This window comes from Saccopteryx bilineata, chromosome 4 (genome assembly GCF_036850765.1).
Source record: "Saccopteryx bilineata isolate mSacBil1 chromosome 4, mSacBil1_pri_phased_curated, whole genome shotgun sequence".
Classification (NCBI taxonomy): Eukaryota; Metazoa; Chordata; class Mammalia; order Chiroptera; family Emballonuridae; genus Saccopteryx; species Saccopteryx bilineata.
The window spans coordinates 244,779,669-244,799,650 of NC_089493.1; the positions used below are offsets into that span (position 1 = coordinate 244,779,669).

General features: G+C 35.0%; 1 protein-coding gene across 1 annotated transcript in view; it reads right to left on the minus strand.

The window, feature by feature from the left end:
• Positions 1-637: 637 nt before the first annotated feature.
• The window catches only part of FEM1C (fem-1 homolog C), a 32,529-nt gene continuing 13,184 nt past the window's right edge, over positions 638-19,982 (minus strand). Inside the window, exon 3 of the mRNA XM_066274098.1 lies at positions 638-9,477. Coding sequence (XP_066130195.1) covers positions 8,168-9,477 — 1,310 coding nt within the window. The 3' untranslated portion in view covers positions 638-8,167. The remainder of the gene's footprint in view (positions 9,478-19,982) is intronic.

The window sequence follows — 19,982 nt, forward strand, 5'->3', positions numbered from 1 at the left end:
GTATTTCAACATGGAAAATAACTTTTTTAATAAATACCCTTAAAAAGATAATTAAAACTCTTCCCTAACTTTGCTTCAACCTACTCCTAACAAACCTCAAAATTTTCATTTTTTTAAGGCCTATTCAAAATGGTAGGAAGACAAATTTCGCCAGCTGAAACTTTTGATTCTATTCCAGTAATCACAACTTCTAAATTTAACATAAAAATCTAGAAAGTCAACAAAAGCAGAAAAATACTAGTTAATAAATCATCATGTGAGGGAGGAAGAAGACAGCTATTTAGTTCACAATAGGTTAAATCAGTGGTTCTCAAACTTTTTAAAGCCAGGGTGCATTTAAAATCCTACAAATAATTGTAGGTGCACTATATACAAATTTCTGAGAAATATGTTATAATAATTAAGTAAAATATTAAAGAAAAAAATATAAAATCCAAGCATGCTTTTATGGTAATTAAATAAAATAAATATGACAAAATTAAATTTATTCTGACATTAAAAAACATTTTTGTTACATATTTTGAGTTATGCTTTTTAGAATTCCTAAAAGAGGGGTTAAAAAAAAAAAGACAAAAAAGTTATCTATTTATATTTATACATTCTTAGTAAGATTTAGTAAATTTGGCAGGTCCCAGAACAAATGTGTTAAGTTTTTTCATTCTTGTGTTTATAAGAAACATGAATCTGATGTGTCCTAGCAATTTCTTCAGTGTTTGGGCATATATTTGAAAGGCAAACTCTCATTTCCTCATCAATACATTGAAGAATTCCTCTCTTTTTACTCTTGTGTTGAGTGCAGAAAACCCCCACCATACATATCATTTTAACTTGACACAAAACAAAGGATAAAAGAAACTTGCCTCTAGTCTTTCCGGGGAACATGGGGAGTAGCATAAACAATCCAGCACCTCAGCTTAACAGCCTTTTTCGACCTAATCAGGCAAGTGAAGTAGGGGGTTGGGCAGACTGTCAGCTTACAACCAATTCCCCACACCTCTGTCCCCCAAAAATCTAAACTCCAAAAACTCTGTTGGTTTTTCTGGTCCCCAACAGGCACATATTTCTCTGGAATACCATAGGGCACATCTGGAAATCTTCTAGGGTGTACCAGTGCACCCTGGTGCACTTTGAGAACCACTGGGCTAAATGGTTAAACCATTTCTACTTTAACATATTGTCTTTAATACATTTCCTTATTTTGATGGTGAGCTATAGCTTAGAAGCTTACATCACACAAGTTACTTTGATGCCTATACAAAATAGTCATTAAATAAGTAAATAAATTTCAGATAATGGGAGTTCAGTTTCTCACTGGCAAAGAAGCTACACAAAGGGAGAAAACTGGAAAAATCCAGTATTGGAGATAGCAGTAAAGTCAGGTTTATTGTAAATACATACAGAAGTAATTACAGATTGATTGTGTATGGACACATGTAACAAGAACATCCAACAATTAAGTCTTGGATTCTAAATGCCATTCTGCACTTAAAGGAACAGGATTCTATAGAGACATGGCTGATTCTAGGGCTGGGGCAGAAAATGTTCAAAATAAGCCTTGAGTATCTTGTAGTGCTAGAAAGCAAGGGCTAAGGGCCAAAAAGGGGATCATGTCAAAGACTTGACTCCCAATGGCCAAAGGTAGAATAATGTGAGCATCAAAAGAAATAATCATAGTTTATTATAGCAAAAATAAAATACACATCCATATGCCTATATGAAACATGAATGGATGAGAATTAACAAATCTCCCTTATATTAGAATTCCAAATAATATATGTGAATACCTCCTCTAAGATAGAACTTAATTCCCCCCCCTCCATGAGCAAAGGATAGACTTAGTGGCTGACTTCCAGAGTAACATATGGAATTGAAACCACTGCAGTGTCTTAGACTGGGTCTAGGAACAGAAAAAGGATGTTACATTGATAGAACAACTGGGAAATCCAAATGAAGTCTATAGTTGGGTTAACTGTATTGTACCAATGTTAATTTGTTTTCATAAACTAAAATTGACATAAATCACCATGTAAGATGTTAACATTAGGGGAAGCTCAATAGAAGGTATACAGTAACTCTCTGTAACTACCTTTGTGACTTTTCTATGTATCTGAAATTACTCCAAATTTTAAAAAGTATTGAAGTATTCAAAGAAATAAGAATGTTCTACAAATCTTACTAATTTGTATAGTTCATCTGTAAAATAAAAATTATTTGCATAATTCAAACATACCAAGACTTCTTCAAAGTAATATAGAAAGAAAATTTAAGATTTAAAATGAACACACACACACACACAAAATATACCCAATATATTGTGTATATCTGGGAGGTGAGATTGGTTGTTTTCTTTTTGCGTATTTTCCAGTCTTCTACAGTAAGTGAATACAGTCATCATTATTTGACATAGGGCCTGCTACTGCAGGAATTCAGTATTATTGACTGAATACTCAACTAGCATTACTTCTACTATTAAAGAATCAAGGTGAGGATAGTCTCCCAGCAACCTGTAAAGAAGCCGGCCCAGTGGGGGGACATGCCTGTGGTGGGGAGTGTGAGGGGTGTAGTCGTGGGCAAGAGGCTCCAATAGGAGCTGATGCTCCTCATGATAATCCTCTGGAGATGAGAATTTCTGTCTTCCCTGACTTGGACCACCTCTTCAAATCCTGGGCAGGGAAGGGGAAAGAACCATCCACAGAGTAGCTGGAAGACCTGAGGTCTCTCTCCAAGAGTTCCCCATTGGCTACTGTCACAGCACCTACCATCAAAGCACGCCCACAGAGAAGTTCCTCATGCCCTGCCACCCTCACCACCATGTGGACACCAGAGTCATTTCAGCCTAGACATCCTGGAAGACAAGTGGTCAGACCTGTGTGTGACATCAGAACCATCCAGATCTCCATGCAGTGCCCGCTGGGAGGACCCTACATGGATAGCTCTTTGAATACACATGTTGCTTAGTTCTGAAACACCCACTACCTTTAAGAACCTGCAAGAAACCTACCTTACAGGAGGTCTCCCTCTTAGAACTCTGACCTGGATGTCCAGCCTATCTTCCTGTGTTGTTTTATTTTTTCCTCAGATGGTCTTGCTTTTCTTTGATTCTGTGTAGAACTCTGTAATATGAAGCTGAGGTGTCATTTTTGTTGTTTTTTAAATGTCTGCAGTTGAGCACTTGTAAGGAGTACATTAAATAAATACATTTTGTTAAAAAAAATAATTGTGGTGCCTGCTAAATTTTAGAACTAAATATTATCACAAGTATCCTTTATAATTTTATAATCTACAGACATTCAATTATAAGGGTAAAAGAATTTCAAAAATAAACATCAACCCTATGCTCAATTAGTACCAATTATCTACTTCTGATTTTTCAGAAAAGAATAAAAGTAAATAAGGCTCAAATATATCAAAATAAATTGAGTAGATATCACTTTACAAAACTTTTGTTTACTGGCAAGTTTTGGAAATAATTTTAGACTGAAGCTGTTTTTCCATTTTTATTTTTGGTAATAATGTTAAATACTTCAAACCACTCCAATTTTGACTTAGACCAAAGTATACAGTAATTAATAAGCACTTAAATTATTTTAGTTTACCACTCATCAAACCCTTTAATGCAAATGTACATGCCTTTTTTTTTTAAAGAGACAGGGCGAGAATGAGGTGATAAGCATCAATTTGTAGTTGCATCACTTTAGTTGTTCATTGCTACTCATTCATGCCTCAAGGGGGGATGGTGAGTGCTCAAGCTGGCGAGCCCATGCTCAAGCCACTAACCTCAGGGTTTTGAACCTGGGTCCTCAGCATCCCAGGTGAACACTCTGTCCACTGTGCTACCACTGGTCAGGTAAATATATGTGTCTTAAATGTATTCCTTTTATAAGTTTATAATAAATTTAAATTTTTAATTTTTTAAGGCAGAGAACTGTATTGTTTAATTTTTTTATATCAAATACTAAGAAAATATATAATTGAGATAATTTTACTAGAGAAAATCTTATTTAAGAGTCTTTACAATAAACACAATGTAAGGTAAAATGGCACCTAGGTATCAATTATTTCACAATTCCCATAACCCAAATTACTCAAGAAAGAACCTGCTGATAGTACAGAAATAGGCGGGGGGGGGGGGGGGAATTTAAAAATCTTTTAAGAATGGAGTATCTTGAGGATATAAGAAGATCTTCCCTTGTTCAAACCTTAATAATATTCTTATCTGTATACATTTAAATTTCCTTTTAAGTACTGGTGATATTTGGGGAGAACCCCAGAACCAAGGGTAAAAAGACTATAGTTTAGATAGGCCATATCAAAAGGATGACAAAGACTGTACTTGTCATGGATATGACAGGTTAACAATTCAAAAGGGGAAAGCCTACTCAACTGGATATTTCAATCTATGGTTAGAGTTTAGATATTAAAGCCAGTGAATAATCTGGATCTATTAAAGCTTTTTGTATTAGGAAACATATATGTAAGGAAAATACAAGGAGCACTTAGATTTTATAATTTAAAAGTGATGGAAATAAATTTATAAAACTTATCTTCATATTAATATATTTATGACATACTGCTGATACTTAATATCAAACCAGTTAAAGTAACAAGTGTTAAAAGCAATCCTTCTCCCAAGCTTTTGACCATAAGTCTTCCCATCTTTAGATTCTGTGGTCTTGACTGGAAAAAAATTTAGATGAACTGTACTTTATCAACTTTTTTCCATAGAAGTAATAATAATTGCTATCTCTTAAGTTCTAACTGACTATAAATTAGTTTTTGAAGCAGGCATTCACTATCAAAAGCATTAAGATAACATCAATCAAGTATTAACTGTTAATAAGAATACACTTGTATTTGGTACAATTTTAATTTTATTAAACCTTATAATGAATGCTGTGGCATATCATTTTCCATTGTGACAATTTACTGGCTGGCACCTGAATACAGTACTTCTTTTGAAAAATACACAATGGGAACTGACAAAAGGGAGAGAAACTATAGTTATTTAATGATACATAGGGGAAAGAAAAAAAAAAGACGACCAATTAATTTTAATTCTCTTAGTACCTACTCTTAAATGGTTAAAGTTCTGAGCAATAATGCTGTTATAGTGCACAAGAACATGATTATTATCTCATTCAGCCCCCACAATCTGAGAAAATTAATTTATAAGGATTCTCATACCTGTAAAATTCAACCTAAGGTTTCTGGTGGGCAATATAATTTTAAAGAGCTACTTTTTCAAATATAGCCTAACAAGTTTCCCAAGTCATAGTAGATGGGGGTTCTAAACTATTATATATTAGGTAGTCACTTTGTGAGTGAGCATTTACTTAACTTCAAAATCATACTGGGCACCAAATTACCTTTTGCTGATTTGGGCTTATGTACTTATCATAGTTATGGACAAAAAAATGATCTTTTAAATCTATAATCCACTGTCTTTATAAAGTAGAATGGTATCAAATCTGAGTAAAGTGACCATTTCTTTTACAGAGACGATCACTAGTGGAACATCTAAAATTCAGCAGGCTTTAACAGGGAATTTTTATAGAAATATAATTAAAACTTACATATTAACTCCAACCAACATCACCATGCTACAGTATAAAGTTTAGATGGACTCAAATGAGTACAATTAGCTCATTAAGTACTAAATTACTTATCTGTTGTTAAAAATATAACACAAAATTTTTATTGTATTCAGTCTTACAACAATTTTGAGAATACTTTCTGACAAAGACCTAAACAGTGTTTGAGGTCACATTTATTAACCAACCTCCTCTAAAATAAAATCATGGACAATATTTAGCTATTCAACTAACTGATTTTTCAAGCACTCCTAACACCATTTGGGGCGATGGTGAAGAGGGAACTGTATCCTAAGTAAAATAAGGCATTTCAGTTATCAAGACTGAGAAACAGTTTTAAGTTATCTATATTTAGTGGTGGAAAAATGCTAAGTAAAGAAATCCTTATTTTATACTAGAGTTGTACAATTCAAGTTCACCTGTAAAACAGTATGAGTCGTGCCTTACTCAAAGAGTGGCCCTCCTACACTCTCCCAAAAGAGAAGGGGAAATATTAAACCACTTAAAAATCCAATTGCTCATCATTTTACCCCCAAATCATTGACATCAACTAATATAAATTCTACTTGCAAAGGTTTCCTTTTTCAAAAAAAGTAGCTCATGCAGATATAATTCTTATGCCATAAGGTTAGAGTCAATGATTTCAAAACACTGATGTCTGTTATTTCTAGAATATTTGTCAAAACCACAAATTATTAACATATGTGGCAGCTCAAATATTTCATTAGATTTGCCCATGGTAAATAAATAAGATATTAAAATCTTTTCATCAAAAGGTTGGACTGACCATTTATCTAATTCTTTTTAAATGGTGAAATTAAATTTACAGTAGACTAAAATAAGGATATTAAAAAAATTAAATCTCCATTATTTAACCAGAAAGTCTAATGCTGTTTTGTTTATTTACTACTCTTCATCTACAAGTTTTTTACTGAATAAAGATGAAATAAACCTAATGTGACTGTTTGCAATGATGGCTCCTTAAATACCATTACATCAACCCTCAGAATAAAATAGTAACACAAAAATCCAAGTGATCCAGCTCACTAAACTCACAAGTAAACTGAGTTTTCTCAAACCAATACGGAGTTTCTTTATTCATAACAATTCCATTAAGACATTTTCAGGGCAAATATGCCATCATAAATTTTATTCTGAGTAACAATAAAGTGCTGAATGAAAATTACCTGAATCTTTTTTAGTACTTTACACTTAAGTTAAAAGAGCCCTTTCTGTGGCATTGGCAAAGCTGTTAAGAAAAAAATGGAAAGAAAAAAAAAAAAGCTAACTTTCAGTAAGGGAAAAGGAAGCACTGCAACCTTTTGTATGTAACTATGGTGACAAATAATTGAGATCAAAGTAATTCATGCAAGTTATCTTTAAAGATATACTTAAGCTTTAAGAAAGAAAGAGCACTGTTACTCACCTGATACTATGGCAGTACATTGCATACTAAAATACCTTAATTATCCTAGATGCCTAGATCTGGCTTGGCAAGCATCATGCCACTGACATGCTTAGCTCTTTTTGTAACTAAAAGTGATTTGCAATTCAATTACTGAATATTTCAATGTGACTCATTAAGCTGTGTGATAAACTTTAGGTTAAATTTAAGCAAATTCTCTACACCTAATCACATCATCAGCACAAGCAGGACAATGCTGGCGCAGCATGAAAGGTGGGTCACTTTAAAAAGATTTTTCCTTTTACTGCATGATATATTAAGATGACAGACCTAAATTTCAACTGGGTTAATGAGTTAGAATAGAATTGTTTCCCAAATTTAGCACACAATAATTTCAGTGGATCACAGAACGAAATCTCAGATGTAGGGGGAAAAAAAGGGAAAAAAAAAAGCTTGAGCTCAGATGCTAATCAATAGCTCTAAAAATTGTCATGCTACAAGAGTACTTTCATAAAATGAACTTTGAACAAACTCAACAGTGTTTTGAGTTGAAGCTGATCAACTGCTGCATAGAAAATATGCTAACATACAACAGTCAAGTTTAAGCCGGTGCGTAGAGAAGATAAAGCACTTATGGTAACTGCAAATGGTAGTAAGTCCATAAAAGTTTGTACAACCTACCATGGGTCCATGGCGGGGGGGGGGGGGGGGGGCAGAGGGGAGGGTTATCAGTAGAAATGGTTAGGAAAAAAATAAAGTGGAAACTGGAGAAGCTTGGAGAAGAGAAGAAAGAAGCAAAAAAACAAAGACTTTCAATTGTATAAAATTCACAAACCAGAAAAGTATAAAGACACCACTGAAGAATGGTTAACTCTGTCCCAAACATCCAACACCAAACAAAACCAGAATGAATAAGCCTTTGGCAGACAATTTAAGAAATTTGAATATGACATTACATTTCTTAATAATTCACAAACAATATATTATATGGTATATATTTATATTAAATACTGGGAAACCAATCCTGTAAATTTGATGCTTATAAAGCTTTAGCCAATGACAGCACGATGACATCAAGCTAAATGAATGCTGGTGTTATCACAACAGTGCTCATTTATAAAACAACTGTTACCAATTCGTGATTTAACAGTGCTAAAATACAGTCAAATTATCATCTATGAAGTGAAACAAAGGTCTCTAGCTTTTCTGGGATATGCCCTTTATAATATATTCTATGATTCACTATGACACGAGCAGCTAGACACTGCAATGTGGTATGATTTATGGGCTGAATCAAATTTTTAGCTATTTCCTTCTCGTCCAGCAAGTCACTAGCAGTTTGTTTGTGCAAGTTTGTGGCATCAAAATGTGCACCTGATTTAATAAGGATATTCATGATGTCTGGATGGTTGTTTAGAGCAGCAATATGTAGAGGACTGTTGTCATCAGAGTCTCTGACATTCACATCAGCACCACATTCTATCAGTATCGCAGTAACTTGCAGAGATGGAAATTTACAAACAGGGTACCGCCCCACACATGTAGTATTCTTGTCCACAGCCAGATGAAGAGGGCTGAAGTTATTCTTTCCCCTTGGATGCAGTTTAAGAAATCTGTATATAGTCTGCTTTTTGAAATGGTCCTGTTCTAGAGTGCAAGGAACTTTTTCTAACAAGCAAATTAAGTGCAAAATGATGGAAAGAGCTTTATTTAACTGTAATGGGTCAGCTGGACACTGAGTCTGTTTGATAGCTCGCTCTATTTCAAGGACACTTTTGCACAGTATGCCCATAAGATCATCAAATGTAACAGTGGTACCCAACAGGCCTTTCGCCCTATCCTGTAGCATAAAAGAGAACAGTTCTGCAAAAGATAATAAGCTGCTGGCGGTCATTGGGCTTAAAGGGTCCAAATTGTTCTGCTGCATATCCAAAGCATATTTCCATAGGTTGATGCATCGTTTGAAATTTCCAGAGTCCGCATAGACAGCGCCTCTATATCTAATATAGTAAGAGGTATCAGGATGAGAAGGACCAAGAATACGTTCTCTAATTAACAGTGCCTGCATTCTCATCTCATCAGGATCAGCAATAAGACCTTCTAGCTCTTCTGAACTGTTTACCTCCTTGGCATAATCATAAGCCATTATTAGTGTCTGAGGTACTGGTTTGCTAATTATATTAGTCCTATCACTGTACCTCATGTTCATTGCCTTTTTCCAGTATTTTAAAGCCCCAAGTAAATCTCTTTTCTTGTCTACAAATGTAGCTCCCAGAAGCTCTAATGCATTGATGCGCTCTGTCTTGCTGGTCTGTGCATGGTGAGTCAGAAAATCCACAATATTTGTGTGACCGGTTACACTTGCTGAGAGAAGGGGAGTCATTCCATAACCATCCTTTTCCATTTTGGCACAGTACATAAGAAGCATCTTCATGATGTCCAAACTTCCAGATTCTGCACAATCATGCAAAGCAGTATTACCTTAAGGGGAGGAAAAAAAGATAAAATATTTTGAGGGACCAGGAAATAGTGCAATACATGTACATACTTTGAACAGGACATACTTAAATTTGATTACAAATAAGAAAAAAAATCTATCCTCAGCACCTGAAACTAAGTGTCTGACACACAGCAGAAATTAAAGAAACACTTGTTAACTTGTTGAATAAATTAAATAATCAAATTAGAAATGAAAGATATCCAAAAATGAAATTTAAAAAATCCTCTTGGTATTTTTAAATAATGTTTTCAAAATCTTATTATATAAATAAAAACCAATGAAATGAAATTAACAGTAGTTATAGTTTTGCTGATAGTTACTTAACTTTCTGGATCAGCTTCCACATTTGGAAATGAGAAATATAGTCTATAATAGCTAAGATTCTTCAATTTGATTCTAACAGTAGTCAGAAATTATTTTTTTATTATTTCTGATTGCCAAGGAAAATTCAATTGTTTTGGTCAAAATTCTTGATAACAAAGTACTTTCCTCAAAAATCTCCCATAAGAAAAACAAGTCCACTGAAATCTGAAAATTATGTGGGTAGTTCAATATGAACTTTAAAAGGAGACATCTGAAGTGTCCTTTCATAATAGAGTATTTCCCATTGTAATTTAATTTTCAAACAATCTTTTTAGATGTATTAAATGTTCTAACACTGTCTTGTTCTTCCTACATATGGATTAAAACTGACAACAGGCACTGGCACATTAGTAAAAACCTGCATGGAACACAATAAGATATTATAACTATCCAAATATTTTAGCTACCTAAGTTTACTAATAAACATTTTACTAATTATCAAAACAATTATTTACATACAATGTTTACAGAAAATTTCAACAGTGATTCATTTTGCATGTGTGTGAAAAGAGTGAACATAGATGGCTAAGACAGCTATCCTTAAAAAGGCCTGCCTGCAAGGCTATTGGCCAGCATCTGGGAACTTATCTGGGAAACGGTTCCAAGACATAAAACTTTTCCTAAATGGTAAGACTGGCTCACTGTGCAAACAATGTAGTTTATGCTGAATACCTACCTGTATTCCTTCTGAGTTTAGAATTTTGGATATGTGATCAGTAAAGTGTACCTTTGTACCAGCACCTAATACAAATCTTGGGCACTGAGCCTCTGGTGGGTTTCCCTGGGCAAAAACATTTCACACATGCATTTGTTTGCTAGGGGAAGACTGTGATCTGTGTGACCTCTCATGAGAAGGAGAGAGCATAAGACCTGCACCCAGATTCCTCTAGACCAGGGGTCTCAAACTCAACTCAGCATGTGGGCCGCAGAGCAAGATCACAGCCATTCGGGGGGGGGGGGGCCGCACTAGGTCTACAAAAGGCAACTGTTACGCAACACTTTTCTCACTGCAGTTGAAAACAAAAAAAAATCAGTACAAGCACAATCGTACATGCAGTTTACTCAGTGTCACAAAACGACCAGAAACTGTAGTTCGCATCACAACTGCTGTTAACTAAGCTAATATCTAGCTAGGATGCTAGAGAAATGAAAAATACAAGTAGACCCCTAGGCTTACTTAATTTTATCCAAAATATTTTGAACTTCGTGGATTAGTCTGCGGGCTGCACAAAATTGTTCGGCGGGCCGCATGCAGCCCGCGGGCCGCGAGTTTGAGACCCCTGCTCTAGACCCTACCTGAGCTTTTCTTATTGTGACTCATCTGCATCTCCTTATTACACTATAATAAACCTTAGGTGTACGTACAATTATATGCTGACTCATCTCCAAAATGGGTGTAGCCTTGGGGACCCGACAAAGCACATATACTAGAAAGTTGTTTAAACCTAAATATTTCACATAACAAATCTGTAACTACAATTCCAAAATAGTAAAAGCTACAGTATTCTTGGACTTGAATCTCTCAAGTTTATACTGTATAGTCTTTCATAATATCTAAATAAATAATTATCTGGATATGTTTATTCTGACCCAGGACTTCCGTGGTCTACAATGGAATGGTGTCTGAGAATGTTTTAGGAATGTGTATGGTAACCAAGCACTGAGAGAGACCAGAACTTTGGACTATTGATGTTCATTTGCTCAAAATAATTTCAATTAAACATTATTGTTTAATTATATATTTTAAATATAATTATATTTAAAAATTATAATTAACTACCTTAATTATATTTTTTAAAACTTTGAATTAAGACCCCAACATTCTCATTTTTTCTCTAAGAAATAGACAATATAAAAGAAATATAAATGCAGGGGAGGTCAAAGGTAGGTTTACAGTTATTTGTATGGAAAATAAAACAATAATTAATAATATAAGAATAAACTGTTTTGTTTACTCACAACTATAAGCCTACTTTTGCTCTCTGTATAAAGAGAATGCTTAGCCTGCATTCTTCTCTATTCACAGTAACAAAATCAGGAATAAAAATACAGCAAAAGCCAGGTATTTTTTTCCCCAATTAACTGAATTTATGTATTGGAAAAATACAGTATATATATCTATATTGCATACACCACATACTGAAAAAAAAAAGATGGTTTAAAAAAAGAATAAGGAAGACTTTCACATTAATAATGGCAGAGTTAATATAATCACTCTCCAACAAAGAACTAGAAAAGCTGAAAATGTATTTTTAAAAATATGTTTGACACCATGGAAGAGCTAACAGTGGACAATAGCCAGGAGAAGAAAGAAAATTAGAGAAGTCCACAATTTGGGGAAGCTTCTGCAGTGGCCCCTATCAATTCTGGAAGAGGTACATGAAAAACTGGGCAGAGCTTCGGACAACTTCATAGGGCTAGCGAAACAAACAAAAACCCTGGAGCCCAGAGGCCACTAAGGGAACTTTGAAATTTCCCTACTTACAACTGTGAAGTTATACACTCTAGAAGCTAAGGTAAACTGCAAACATACCAGCCATCACAGGAACTAAAATCCAATTTAAAATCATCTCAATAATCTCAATACTAAGTAATCCAAGATTTCTGATATATATAGTCAAAAGCCAGAAGCAAATACAAATACTATTTATAAAGAGATAGTACACTAAGGTTCAAATTATTTTTTATATTCTTCATATATAATGTTAAGTATCCAATAAAAAATAATGAACAGAAAACAAGGAACCATAACAACAACAAAAAAACAACAGCTGATAAAAAAGCCCAATAGAAGATCCATATATTTTATCAGACACAGACTTCAAAATAATAACTACGCTTAAGCACATTCAGAGAAATTAAAAAGAAATTTTGAAATGAGACAGAAAATTGGGAACTACAAAAAAAAACCCAAATATACATTCTAGAGCTGGAAAAACTCAGTGGATGGCTTTAAAAGTAGACCACATACAGCTGAACTAGTGAACTAAAAAAATAAAAGCAGAATGGAGGTGAAGGGAAGGCAAAGCAGGAGACCGCAAGAGAAAAAGGGAATGTGCTCAGAGGGTTAATATACTTAAAACCAGAATTCCTAGTGAAAGAAAATTGGTTCAAAGCATTACCTAAAGAGATAAGGTCAGAATTTTCTGAAGCTGATCAAAGATTAAACTATAAATTCAGTAAGTTTTAAAAACACCAAGAAAGATAAATTCCAAAAATTACTTTTGAGGCACACTACAGTGAAACTGCTGAAAGCTAAAGACAAAGAGAAAATTCTTAAAATCAGAGAACATGTGGAAAAGACCTGCAACAGAGTAACAGACAGAAAAGTTTTCATTGGGAAAAAGAGAAGCCAAGAATCAATAGAATGGTATCTTAAAAGCAATAAAGAAGAATAATTGCCAATTTAGAATTCTATACCCACATCAAGAATAAATGTGAAATAAAGGACCATTTAAAGTGAGAAAGAAAAGCAAGAGGAAAAACTAAGCTATTTATTACCAGCAGAAACAAAGTAGCTAGATTAAAATCCAAATATGTGTATATCCTATGCAAAAACTAACCATAAGAAAGCTGACATTAAATTATCTAAGTAGATTTTAAAATAAAATGCATGATCAGAGCCCTGGCTGGATAGCTTGGTTGGTTACAGCATCATCCCAAAAGGTGAAGTTTGTGGGTTTGATCCCTGGTCAGGGCACATTCAGGAACAGACCGTTTCTCTCTCTCTCTCTCTCTCTCTCTCTCTCTTTCTCTCTCTCTACTTCTCTCTCACTAAAATCAATACATTTTTTTAAATGCGTGATTAGAGATAAAATATTTTATGATAAAAACAACATACAGATAAACTTCTAAATTTGTTTTCATCTAAAAACATAGGCTTGAAGTACAGAAGAGCAAAAATCATCAGAACTACAAGGAAAATCAGACAAACTCACAATCATAGTACATTTGAACACACCTTTCTCAGTATAAAAGACCAAAACCAGTAAGGATATAGAAGTTCTGAACACAACTTGATTTAACTGACATATATAAATGAATCCTGAAATCAATACCTCTAAAATACCATTTTGTCCCAAAGATACAGAGAGTATATATAAATATTGAAAATATATTCTGAACCATAAAGTGAATCTCTCACAAATATCAAGAGACTGAAATCACCAAGTATATTTTAACAGTGGAAGTTAGAATAAAAACCAAAAAACTAGAAAAACCCCCATATATATGAAATTTTAAAATATGCTTCTATTTAACCCACAGGTCAAAGAAGAAATCCCAATGGAAAATAGAAAATACTTTTCACTGAATAACAAAAACATTAAGTAATAAGTCTTGTGGAATATGGCTAAAACTGTGCTTAAATGTACATTAGAAAAGAAAGGCTCTTTAAAAAACTACCTAAGTTTCTATCTCAGAAAGTTATAGGGAAAAACAGTAAATTAAAACCAGAGGAAGTAAAAGCAAATGATAAAAAGCAGAAATTAATGAAGAAGTTATCAGTATACTAGCACAGCATTTTTTATTTTCCTACATTTTATTTAACTACTGCCCCTTTGTAATCTTATATTAATAATTATGCAAAGTAGAGAAGATAAACTTACTCTACAAATAGAAAACAGAGACAGAAGTAAAATATAAATCCATGTTCTCCAATTGTCATTTTAGATTACTACTCATTTCTGAGTACTGGTCATTTTTAAATGCTAGTCATACTGGACTCCAATGAATAAGTTATACCTAACATAAGCCAAACATCATAATAAAACTTTCACCAATGACATTACTTTCCAACTCAAAAGTGTTCATGCTTCCTCTAAGGAAAAAGCTGAAAATCTTTAAGATGGCTTTTGAAATTCTACAGCATTGATTCTCAAAGCACCATCTTTGTGGGGGTGAGAGGGCAATGAGGAAGAAATCTATAGTTTTAGAAGTCAAGGTATGTGAAGTAAAGCTTAATCATGGCTAGTGGGAATACACATAAGATACACTATGGGAAAGAGATAGCAAAGACTGAGAAATATTTCCCTACCCTTCTTCTCCAGCCTCACTTTTCTTAATCTCCTTTAGTACTAATGGTGCAGTGTGAACCAAGCCCAGGAGTTGGCAAACGTTTTCTGTAAAGGGCTAGGTAGTATTTTAGGCTTTGCAGGCCATAATGTCAACTGTCATACAGCAAAAAGGATCCACAGGCAATACAGTAGTCATTATTATCCCGGGGCATACATTCAAAGACCTTAAATTTCTAAAACCAAGGATAGTATCAAACCCTATATACATATACTGTTTGTTCCTATACATATATATACAACTATGATAAAGTTTAACCTACCCTTGCACTTTGGGGCCATTTAAGTAAAATTGAGGTCACTTGAACACAAGCATTGTGATATAGCAACAGTTAATATGCTTGTCAAGGTCTACTAAGTGACTAACAGGTGAGTAGTGTATCCAATAGGGACACACTGGACAAAGGAATGACTCATATTCAGGGTGAGACAGCAAGAGATTTTGTCCCACTGCTCAGAACAGTGTGTGATTTAAAATTTATGAATTGTTTCTTTTGCAATTTTCCACTTAATATTGTCAGACCATGATTGACCTTGGATAACTGAAACCGTGGAAAGTGAAACTGAAAAAGAGGGGAACTACTCTATGTTAAATTAATGGACATGGCTGTTTTCTAACGAAACTTTATGTACACCAAAATGTCATTTTCCTATCATTTTCACATCATGAAATATTATTTTTTTTTAATTAAAAAATAGAAAAACCATTTCTGCACTGGCCAGCTGGCATAGTGAATAGAGTGTCGGCCCAGCGTGCAGACATCCCAGGTTCTATACTGGTCAGGGCCTACATGAGAAGCAACCATCTGCTTCTCTTCCCCTCCTATTCCTCCTCTCTCTTTTCCCCCTCTCACAGCCACTGTATTGGTTGGTTTGAGTGTCAGCCTCAGGCACTGAGGAAAGCTCAGTTGATTTGAGCATTGGCCTCAGATGGGCCCAGATGGAGTTGCTGGGTGGATTCCGGTCAGGGTGTATGCAGGACTCTGTCTCTCTATATCACCTCCTCTCACTTAAAATAAATAAATAAATAACATTTCTTAGCTCTTAGGCAATCCAAAAAACAGGGAGTGAGCATTTGACCCCTGGGCCACAGTTAGCCAACATCTACCATAATCCAAAATACATTATTATTATCAGTACCTGCCATATAGCAGATACTCCACTTATGCTTCACGACACTCCAGCCTAAGTGTCTCTCCCAGCACTAGGCACAGTCTGCTCACTTCCATCTCCAAGCCTCTGTTCTTAATTTTCCTGTAACACACTTTCTTCTTTACCTTTTTAACTACTTGTCCAAGTTTCATCAGGGATTTCAGCTGCTCAAAGAGGCCTTCTTAGTGATACAATATCAATTTGCTATCTTGAGAATGCCTGGTAAATAAATTTATCACTCATCCTTGTAGGTATTCATATTGCATCTACTATTATAATACCATGTAAAGCTTACAACAGTATAATAATACTGCTTCAGAAATAGCTTTTCTTACCTAAACTGTCAATATTCCTAAAGTATATAGATCCTATATTTCCTTTATATCCCAGACAGCAGTTAGCACACTGTTAAAGCTGAGGTAAATTACTAAAATTTTAATACTTGATATCACAAAAGTGATTCAAACAACCTCTAAAGATACATAAGAAAAGTAAAATCTTTGAAGGGGATCTTCTTAATTGAGGGAATCTTGTTAGTACTGTAACAACTTAAGCTTATCCAACCACAACTTTCATGCCCTGCCCTACAAAAATATTCTCAATTATAGCCCAGAGCATTACTTAAAAGTTGAGAAAATAGAGCCGGGGGGGGGGGGGGGGGGGGGGGGGGGAGAAAAGACCTGGCTGGTTGGCATGGTGGATAGAGGCCGGCCAGCGTGCAGACATCCCAGGTTCCATCACCGGTCAGCACACATGAGAAGCAACAACCATTTGCTCTCTCCCTTTCCTTCTCCCCCTTTTCACCCTCTTCCCCTCTGCCAGCCAGTGACTAGATTGGTTGGAGAAGTTGGTGTGTGGGCCCCCAACAGGGGGTGCTAGGTGGATCCTGGTCAGTGCGCATGTAGGAGTGTATTTATCTCCCCTCCTCTCATTTAGAAAAAAAAAAAACAAAACCCAATTTTCAAGTAACTATAATTTTTGTGTCATGTCGCCCAGTCTCTTTTACATAGTATGTTTTGATAAAGTTGTAATCAGTACATATACAACTGTTGCCTGTTTTTTTATCTACATCTTGGTCATTTTGTCATGTTATGTTACTACACTGTCTGCATAAACTTCTTAATCATTCTTTAATGTCTTTATGGTAAAAGTTCAAGTAAGGAGACTTACCATAATATACATCAACACCTCCCTGTTAATGGACATCTGCATGGTATCAGAATTTTCACTATTAGAATTAGTGCCTTAAAAAACCTTAAGTATAACAGACCAGTGATTGTGAGGGTGTGTGTGTTGAAAGAGGGGTTGACTACAAAGGGTTATGAAGGAACCTTTTGTTCTATCTTTACTGTAGTGATAATTAAATTACAGTATATAATTGTCAGAAGTTACAGAACTGTATACTAAAAAGGATATTATATATAAATTATGTCAATACCCAAAAAATTAATGCTACCTTAAAACAGAATCACAAATGTGTGATAGCTTAACATACATCTTTAATTCACATTCAAAGGAATTATAAAATATTTCAAAAGTTCTACTTTTACAGTATCCTTTCTAGTACTGGAACCTGTCTTTGAATTTTAATTTATATTATTTTTATACCTAGTTATACACAGTACTTTTCCAAGTTTGTTCATAAACTTTATTTTTTTTATGACACGACTATGTTCTGAACAGTTTCTGGGGTTAATCTGACTTTCTACACATGAGTACTTTTAAAAATGATAACCAACCGTCAGTTATATTTACTGTAAACAGTTACACTTCATAGATATTGCAGGTTTGGTTCCAGACCACTGCAATAAACTGAATACCACAATAAAGTGAGTCACACAATTTTTTTTTGGTTCCCAGTGCATATAAAAGTAATGTTTTTACTACACTGTAATCTATTAAGTGTGCGTTAGCATTATGTCTATAAAAACAATGTACAAACCTTAATTTAAAACTACATTCTTGCCTGACCAGGTGGTGGCGCAGTGGATAGAGTGTCGGACTGGGATGCAGAAGGACCCGGGTTCGAGACCCCGAGGTTGCCAGCTTGAGCGCGGGCTTGCCTGGTGTGAGCAAAAGGCTCACCAACTTGGACCTAAGGTCGCGAGCAGGGGGTTGTTCAGTCTGCTGGGGGCCCGCAATCAAGGCACATATGAGAAAGCAATCAATGAACAACTAAGGTGTTGCAACGAAAAACTAATGATTGATGCTTCTCAGCTCTTTCCGTTCCTGTCTGTCTGTCCCTATCTATCCCTCTCTCTGACTCTCTCTCTGTCTCTGAAATAAATAAATAAATAAATAATAATAAAAAAAAAATTAAAAAAATACATTCTTGCTAAATAATGCTAATCATCACCTGAGCCTTCAGCAAGTTGTAATCTTTTTGCTGGCAGAGGGTCTTGTCTCAATGCTGATGGCTGCTGACTAATCAGGGTGATGGCTGAAGGCTGGGATGACCCGGGCAATTTCTTAAAATAAGACAACAGGTGATGACTTCTCTCTAGCTATGCAAGTCCTAGATAGCATCTTCTTCCAATATAAGGCTGTTTCGTCTACAGTGAAAATCTGATGTTTAGTGTGGCGACTTTTATCATCTTAACTAGGTCCTCTAATTAGAATAACTTGCAGCTTTTACATCAGCACTTGCTGCTTCACCTTGTATTTCATGTTATGGAGACAGTTTCTTTCCTTATGAACCAACTGATGTTAGCTTCAAACTTTTCTTCTGCAGCTTCCTCACCCCTCTCTCTCTTCAGTTAAAGAGAGTTAAGGCCTTGCTCTGGATTAAGCTTTGGCTAAAGGAACATTGTGGCTGGTTTGATCTATCCAGACCACTAAAGTCTTCTCCATATTGGCAATTATGGCTGCTTGCTTTATTATTATTCCTGTTCACTGGAGTAAAACTTTTTAATTTCCTTCAGGAACTTTTCTTTTGCATTCACAACTTGGCTAACTGTTTGGCACAGTCTAGCTTTTGGCCTATCTCAGCTTTTGACATACCTTCCTCAGTAAGCTTGATAATTTCTAGCTTTTGATTTAAATTGAGAGACACGTGGCTATCCTTTCAACTGAACATTTAGAGGCCATTATAGGGTTAATACCTGCCCTAATTTCAGTAATGCTTTATCTCAGGGAACAGGGAGGCTCGAAAAGAAGGAAAGAAATGGTGGAACAGCCAGTTGGTGTAGTCAGAACACACACATTTATTAAACTCATTATCACACAGGCATGGTTTGTGACACTCCAAAACAATTATAATAGTAACATCAAAACTCACTGATCATAGATCAGCATAATAATGAAAAAGTTTGAAATATTGAGAGAATTATCAAAATGTGACACAGAAACACAAAAGTGAGCAAATGCTGTTGGAAAAATAGTGCCAATAGACTTGGTTGATGCAGGTTTGCCACAAACCTTCAATTTGTAGAAAACACAGTATCTACAAAGTGTAATAAAATGAAATGCAATACAACAAGATAGGCTATATTTTTTGCTCTATCAGTTGTTACATTCAAGAGTGTTAGATATGCTGCATCAAATGCAACTTCTTGTGAAAAATATGACAAGATGAACTTAAAAACTGATTTACTATGTTGTGACTAGCCTATGCTAAATTACATGTCAAAGACCAATAAAATAATATTTTATTTTTGCTAGGCAACTTCACTGATTTAAGCTTTTGGTGCATAATAATATATACCAAGTTTCTTGACCAGGCAGTGGGACAGTGGATAGAACATCGACCTGGGATGCTGAGGACTCAGGTTTGAAATCCCAAGGTCACCAGCTTGAGCATGGGGTTGCTGGCTTGAAGCCCAAGGTTGCTGGCTCAAGGAGAGTTGCCCCCCCCCCCCCCATCAAGGCACATATGAGAAAGCAATCAATGAACAAATAAA